The following is an 8,341-nucleotide window of genomic DNA, read 5'->3' as shown; positions in this document are numbered from 1 at the left end:
TATCGAGTATAAATGATTATCTTTTCATAATTGATTCTATTTAAAGTTAAAATTTATACTTTTTGAGTTTAAATGTGATTTTTACACTAAAATTTATTATTCAATTTACTTTTGCAAAAATTTATTCAAATATAAATCACTTTATCTTTAATTGACTTTCGGATCGCATCAATTTTACATAATCAATTCACTTAAAATCAATTTTCTTCACTACATAACGACACACTCGCGTAGGGAATTATACTATATGTTATAACAGATATTTGATGTGTATGTTCGGTTCTATCGTAAAATAAATTGATTTTGAGTGAATTAAAACTGTGAAATTGATTTTGAGTTGAATGTTTGGATAAATTAATAAAAAATTGAGTTGAACCATTAATTTCAATGTAAAATCAATTCATCATTATACTATAAATCTAGCTATAAATAAATAATTTTTGAGAATTTTTACTTCTGGAAGCTGAATCAATTATACTTTAAAACAACCAAACACTTTAAAATTATTCTAGAATCAATTTTATACCTTTAAAATTGATTTTGACTCTTCCAAAAATTTAACCAAACATACACTTAATTGTTGAAATATCATTCATCATTGTACTATAAATCTAGCTATAAATAAATAATTTTTGAGAAATTTGACTTCAATTTTTATGACTCATATATTATAAATTTTAATAGAAAAGACACAATATCGAAAATATTACTCTTTAGTGTTAATACTTACAACTTTTAATTTAAGCCTAACATAAAAAGAGAGATGCGTTCTATCAAAAAGAATCATAAGTAAGCATGATAATCAGGTAGATAGAGTATATTTTTATCTTCTTCGTACCTAAACTCGAATTTTTGATAAGTCTTCATTTTTTGGCTCGATTTTAGGTTGTGATGGAGAATTGAATCTTAAACCCGTTTTAAATAGGTTCAAGTTGGGTTCGGATATTTCTGCTCCACTCATATCCTTATAGTAGAATCAATTTTTTTAATAGATAATCATTTTTCACAACGACAAATTACAGTATAAATAATAAAGTAAAACAATCTTTAAAAAATATAAGCGTACATTTTAAATAGTAAAATACAAATCAAAATACCAAAGCATTGATCATATAACTAATATTCCAAATTTTCACAACTAAATAATAAAATACAGTTCGACATAAATTGAGGGGACTCGAGGTGGGTACTAATTTCCTCATTACCCAACTTGTTCCAATATCTTATAATTAGGGAAAGGTTAAAAGCAAACCCTAAACCTAATCAAAGCGAATTTTCCCGTCAAACTTAGGGTGGACTTAACTGGATACCCAGATGTTCGGGTTCTATTTTCATGTCTAACCATATGTTCTGATAAGAAAATAAAATCTAAACTATGTAAAATACAACTTTTGGAGAAAAAGTATATAATCATGATTTCCTAGTTATTTGGCATTCCAATAAATTACTTTCATTTAAATAAATTACTTTCATTTAGAAAGAGATTTGGAATCACCTTTTTTTCTTCTCAAAATGTATTATTTCTTGGTTTCGAGATTTGTAATTTTACTTTTCTACTTTTCTACCTTCTATATGAGTATCTAAGATAAAACCTCTATTTGTATCATCTTCAATATCATCTTGAGTAATAATATATCCCTAAAATTCTTTGATAAATACAATATCTTTCTACATTTCACACTTAGATCTTTGTCATGAATACTTAGGATAATTCAAATATTTTCATCCTTTGGAGTAATACCTTCACCTTTAAGAATGATTTTTAATTTTGGTTTTTCTAGATTCCTTGAATGATGGAAGTGATAAAATTGTCACATAAATTCGTCTTGTCTGACCTTTAACTCAATGACTTGTTGAATTTTATTCTGAATCACGAGTTTAACAATGTCAACAAGTTGTTAAAAAACCTAATACACAATGTCATGTATCCTTATATCACGAACCTTCAAATAAAGAACATGGTCATTATCATCACTTGTTTAGGAGGATCAGTCTGATCATTACTCTAATCATTGGTAGGAGCCACTAAAGTACTAACTCCCAGAGTTTGCGGTGGATCATTAAGTTTATGAGGGCATGACCTCTTTGATACTAAAATTGATGGTTGGTTCCTTAGTTCAATACTTCTTTCTTAATGAAAGAGCATATGTAAAATATAACACTACTACAAAAAAAACGTTTTTTTACCTTGGATGCAAAATCCATAGTATTTCGGTTAAAGAAACGAGATAACGAATGTCGACGTGAAAACTCGTCACTTATCACTTCAGCGGAAATAAAATCGAGAGGTAAAGTTATATGGACATGTGTTTGATCCTTAGCAACTGCATTTTTATTATTTTCAAAATTAGTTTATCTTACCTTTCGATTTACAAATAAAATCGAGGGATAAGATTTTTCCTTTTTTTTAACAATGACATTAACTTTATCCATAATATTACATTCTTTACCCAGAATATTACATTGTTTACCCAGAATATTAAAATAAAAATCAAATTCCCTATAGATCTAGATAAAAATCAAATTCCCTAGGTGAGTGAAGATCAAATGTTGGTGCAAACATATTCTCCAAGGCTTCACATGCATTTAATTCTGAAGCAAAATAAAATAAGGGTTAGATAAATAAAATCAATATTCAAATATATGATTCTATGCTCAAATGAATATTTAAGAAAACAAACCTTAAACCCAAGTAATTTTCTACTATTGCAATCGATCTTAGAGAACTTTTCCAAACGTCTTTATATTTCAAGCGCTTCATGTTCCATATAGGTTAGATTTTCAATATTCAATATGTTTTTATAATGGATGTTCCTTAGGTTTCACGCATATCACTAATGGAAGATTCTTGAGCGTTGATAAACATTAAATAGACAATAAAGATTGTTTAAGGGCGTTGAATATAATAAAAAAATGCTTAACTATCCCCTCGGTCACGAAGAAAACTGAGGTGAATAAGCTGTTTTTTTAAATTACATTGTTTACACATAATATTAAGAATACATTGTAAAATCTATTTTTCAATGAAATTTTTTATTTCCATGTCCAGGTCCCATGCAAGATGCTAGAGATCTGTTTCCCAATGAGAATTTTTATTTTCTGCACTTGCAATCCATCCAAGAGATTTATAATAACAACTCATGATCAAATGGACGGTGGTGAATATTGCATTTCTTTGGGGCTGCTACATATAAGTTAGTCTTAGGGTAAATTTGTTTAAGTAGTGTTTTTATAGTAAAATATGATTATTAAACATCTCGGTTTTATTATAAAACTGGAATTTTTTATCTTCTCCTTTTAACTATCACCTCGGTGATGATGAAAAGCGAGGTGAATAATTCTATATGCCCACAGTGCATCCTCCAACTTGATCGACCAATCCTTTCGCGAAGCACTGACAATCTTTTCTAGAATCTGCTTTATCTGCCGATTCGATACTTCAACCTGTCCACTTGTCCGAGGATGATACAGTGTGGCAATTTTATGCTTGACATTGTATTTCCTTAATAAATTCTCCATTAACTTGTTCAGAAAGTGAGTACCTTCGTCACTGATGAGTGCTCTCGGTACCCCAAACCTAGAGAAAATGTAGTTTTTTAGGAAGTTGACCACCACTTTAGCATCATTTGTAAGCAATGCCACGACTTTCACCCATTTTGACACATAGTCAACAACAACCATAATATAATGCTTTCCAGATGATGGTGGAAAGGGTCCCATAAAGTCTATTCCTCATACATCGAATAGTTCTACCTCCAACATGGCATTTTGAGGCATCTGATTTCTCTTTGAAATGTTACTCGTCCTCTGACATTTGTCGCATTCTTTTACTATACCTTGGGCGTCTTTGAACAACGTCAACCAGTACAACCCAGACTGGAGAACTTTTGCTGTTGTTCTATCCCCACTAGAGTGTCATCCATATTCTGAGTCATGACAAGCTCTGAGGATGTCCCTTTGTTCTTCCTCTGGGAGACATCTTCGAACCAACCAATTTATTCCTTTTTTGTACAAGAACAAATCATCCCACACATAAAACCTGCAATCATGCAAAAACTTTTTCTTTTTGTTAGAATCAAAATCATCAGGTATTAGTCCACCTAAAAAATAATTTGCATAATCGGCGAACCAAGGAACACCAGTAACAGCTAGGATACGTTCATTGGCGAACTCATCTTTGATTGGGTGTTTCTCCTCCATTTCTTTGATCGTAGACATCCGAGATAAGTGATCAGCAACAATATTTTCACTACCCTTTTTGTCTCTGATTTCCAGATCAAACTCTTGCAGAAGTAGAATCCATCACAATAACCTTGGTTTAGATTCCTGTTTAGTAAAAAGATATTTTAAAGCTGCATGGTCAGTATAAACACTTACCTTTGAGCCTAACAAGTAAGAACTAAATTTATCAAACGCATAAACAACCGCGAGCAATTCTTTTTTAGTGGTTGCATAATTCATTTGGACGGGATTCAACACGTGGCTTGCATAGTAAATTACATGAAAGAGCTTCGCCCTACGTTGTCCTAGTATTGCCCCCACTGCACTATCACTTGCATCACACATGATCTCAAAAGGGAGAGACTAATCCGGAGCAATTACTATAGGAGCAGACACCAATTCCTTCTTCAGGGCCTAAAAAGCTTTGCTACATTTTTTGTCAAAAAGAAAAGGTGTGTCTTTCACAAGTAAGCTTGTTAAAGGTTTGGCGATTTTAGAAAAGTCTCTTATGAACCTGCGATAAAAACCCGCATGTCCCAAGAAGCTTCTGATGCCTTTTTCATTCACCAGTGGTGGAAAATTAACTATTACCTCCACTTTTGCTTTGTCAACTTCTATGCCTCGGTTGGAAATTTTGTGTCCCAACACGATCCCTTCACGTACCATAAAATGACACTTCTCCCAATTTAGGATCAAATTTGTTTGCTGGCATATTTCTAGCACAAGGGACAAGTTTGTCAGACATTTATCAAAAGAAGAACCGAAAACAGAAAAGCCATCCAGAAATACTTCCATATGCTTTTCAAGCATGTCTGCGAATATCGATGTCATACACCTCTGAAATGTGGCAGGCGCGTTGCACAACCCAAATGGCATTCTTTGTATGCGAAAATACCATAGGGGCATGTGAAGCCGGTCTTCTCTTGATCTCAGGAGCCACATCAATTTGATTGTTCCCCGAGTATCCATCAAGGAAACAATAGTAATCATGACCGACTAACCTTTCCAACATTTGATCAATGAATGGTAAAGGGAAGTGGTATTTTCTTGTTGCAGTATTCAGCCTCTGGTAATCAATGCATACTCTCCAACCTGTAATAACTTTGGTTGGGATTAACTCATTCTTCTCGTTTTTTATCACAATAGTTCCCCCTTTTTGGGTACCACGTGTACTGGACTAACCCATGAGCTTTCAGATATGGGGTAAATTAGCCCCGCATCCAACAATTTTACTACCTCTTTGCGGACCACTTATTTCATGGCTAAATTAAGTCTTCATTGTGGTTGAACTACTAGCTTGTGATCATCTTCCATCAAGATCTTGTGCATGCAAACTGTCGGGCTAATACCTTTCAAATCCTCAATCGCCCATCCAATCACACTCTTGTATTTTTTGAGTACTTGAATGAGTTCTAATTCTTGGACACTTTTTAAACTGGCATTGATAATAGCTGGGCACTTCTTTTCAGCATCAAGAAACACATATTTCATATTTGCCAGTAATTGTTTCAGATCTGCCCCCTTTTGGGGCTCTTGAGTATCTTATGATGGTGGAGGTGGTCTTAAATCTTCCCACCGGTGTGGTTTAGATCTAATCCATTGAGGTTATTCCTCCATATAGCTAGCACTTCTGACTCTCTCTCATCTTCATCACTTTCAAAAATTGATAAGCTCAAAACACGTTCTAACGGTGACTGAGGCATTTTCTTTTCAATTTCTTGAGTTATCACTTGATCTATTACCTCTACGGTGTGGCTAGTGTCAACATCATCTTTGTATTGCATAGTGTTTCGACATCAATTTTCAATTCTTCGTCATAGACTTTGAGAGTCATTTTTCCTTCCTCTATGTCTATCATACACTGTCCTGTCTCTAAAAATGGTCTACCCAATATGAGAGGTATCTCCTTATATTCAGGCATCTCAAGAATGATAAAGTGAACAAGAAATATAAACTTGTCTATCTTTACCAGAACATCTTCCATGATTCCATAGGGTCGCCTAACTGAGCGATCGACAAACTGAAACGTCATCCTAGTGTCTTGAACGGTGCCAAGGCCCAATTTTTTGTAGATGGACAATGACATCAAACTCACACTAGCTCCCAAATAAATCAGAGCCTTCTTGAGTTTTCTATCACCAATAGTGCAAGGAATAGTAACCGACCCCCTATCTTTCTTTTTCACAGGAATTTTCATACCTTGGAGAATGGCACTACACATTTCAGTTAGGATAATCGGGTCTATATTTGTGGAGCGCTTTTTGGAGATGATGTCTTTCATGAATTTGGCATATATTGACATTTGTTCTAGAGCTTAAGAAAATGGAATGTTTATTTCAAGTTTCTTAAACATTTCCAAAAACTTCTCAATTTTTTTTCCATGTTGATCTTTCTTCTTTTGTCTCGGAGGGTAAGGGAGTTTGATGATCGGTTTAGGAACTTTTTCTTTCTCCCTTACAGGCATTATCACTACTTCTTCCTATTGGTTCTTGGTTTCTTTTATTTCTAAATCGACCTCTAACAACCCATCTTCCTCCGCACTGTTTTCTTCTGGTTCTTCAATTGACTTACCATTTCTGGTCACTACATCGTTAACATTACTATGCTCACGCAGATTTGTCACTATACCACTTGGCAAGGTACATGGAGCTTGAGAATTTGAAGCTAACTGTTGTGCTATCTGACCCATCTGGACTTCGAGATTTTTTATTTAGGTAGTGATGTTATTTTGATTATTTCTAGTCTCCTCATAGAACTGAATATTGTGAGCGACTAATTTTTCAATGGAAATATCTCAGTCTACCTTTTTAGGTGCTAGATGTTGCTGATGTTGTTGATACTGGGTCTGATATTGTCCTTGACCCTGTTGTGGAGCATTCCCTCTCTGATCTTTCCAGGAGAAGTTAGAATAACTCTTCCAACCTGGGATGTAATTATTGGAGTATGGGTTTTTCTACTTTAATAACTTTATCTCTTCAATTTGTTTAGGAGTTGCAAAGCAATATACCGTGTGGTAAGGTCCATTACAGATTTCACAAGTGATGGCTTGAGTCGGTTGAACTTGAGCTATTTGTTGAGTACTTATATTCATAACCTTTAATTTCTTTTCCACTTCGACAGCGACAATGTCTTCCACACGGATTTTATTAGCTTCCAATTTCAGATCAATGTCTCCTTCAGGCTTGTTTGTACACCTGTCGTATAATTCCAGATGCTCATTGACAGTTATCGCTTCAATAATCCTTTTAATATCGGTGGCTGTTGAGAAATTTATTGAGCCACTGACTGCTGTATCAATCAACTGTTTTATCTTTATTTTTAGCCCGTTAACAAACATTTGCATCTGTTCAGTTTGATCCATATTATGAGTTGGACAAGCTACTAAGACCCTTTTAAATCTTTTGTAGGCATCTCCCAAAGACTCACCATCCTTCTGTTTGAAGTTCAGGATTTCATACCTTTTTCTCAGGAATACTGATGCTGGAAAATACTCATTTAAGAACGCAGTTTCCATCCCCCCCCATGATGTGATACTGCCGGATGGGAGAGAGTAGAACCACTCTTCCGCATCTTCAGCTAAAGTGAACGGGAACATTATTAACTTTTTTGCTTCATCAGTATGACCATCAATTTTCAAAGTAGTACTCATGGTCACAAATCTCTGTAAGTGCTTGTTGATATCTTCATTAACCTTTCCAGTGAAAGGTTTTATTTCTAGTTGATTGATTGTGCTAGGATGCAGTTGAAAATTTGTCACATTCACCGGTTGGTTGACAATGGTCAGTCTACCACCCGACGTGTTTGCACCTCTATAGTCACCTAGGAGTCTTTCAGGAGGTGGAATCAGAGGATTTTCAGCCATAGTTTCTTTTTCGGAATCTTAGTCATCAAAGGGAACTTCTTCTTTGGAATTTAATCTTGCATTTTTGCGTCTTCGGTGAAGGGTTCTCTTGATTTCTGCGTCAAAAAGAAATTTAGCTGAGGGTTCTCCTCGCATACACAAATTAGTAAATTAAATTATATAAATGACAGAAAAATTATTTTATTGCAGAGCAACAAAATTTTAATTGAACTTAAAATTAAACTCTATATTTTGTCAGTTCCCGACAACGGCGCCAAA

At 34.2% G+C, this 8,341-nt stretch overlaps 1 protein-coding gene across 1 annotated transcript; it reads right to left on the bottom strand.

The window, feature by feature from the left end:
* Window positions 1-5,965: 5,965 nt before the first annotated feature.
* On the bottom strand, window positions 5,966-6,442 carry LOC127136272 (uncharacterized). The gene has a single exon (XM_051062855.1). The coding sequence runs from the start codon at window positions 6,440-6,442 to the stop codon at window positions 5,966-5,968; it is 477 nt and encodes a 158-aa protein (XP_050918812.1).
* Between the last annotated feature and the right edge of the window lie 1,899 nt (window positions 6,443-8,341).

Source organism: Lathyrus oleraceus, chromosome 4, assembly GCF_024323335.1.
Source record: "Lathyrus oleraceus cultivar Zhongwan6 chromosome 4, CAAS_Psat_ZW6_1.0, whole genome shotgun sequence".
NCBI lineage: Eukaryota > Viridiplantae > Streptophyta > Magnoliopsida > Fabales > Fabaceae > Lathyrus > Lathyrus oleraceus.
This window is presented reverse-complemented; position numbering and strand designations above follow the sequence as displayed.

What these genes read in the sequence shown, in the direction of transcription:
- LOC127136272 (XM_051062855.1), bottom strand. Translation starts at nt 6,442, where the DNA reads ATGTGTAGTGCCATTCTCCAAGGTATGAAAATTCCTGTGAAAAAGAAA.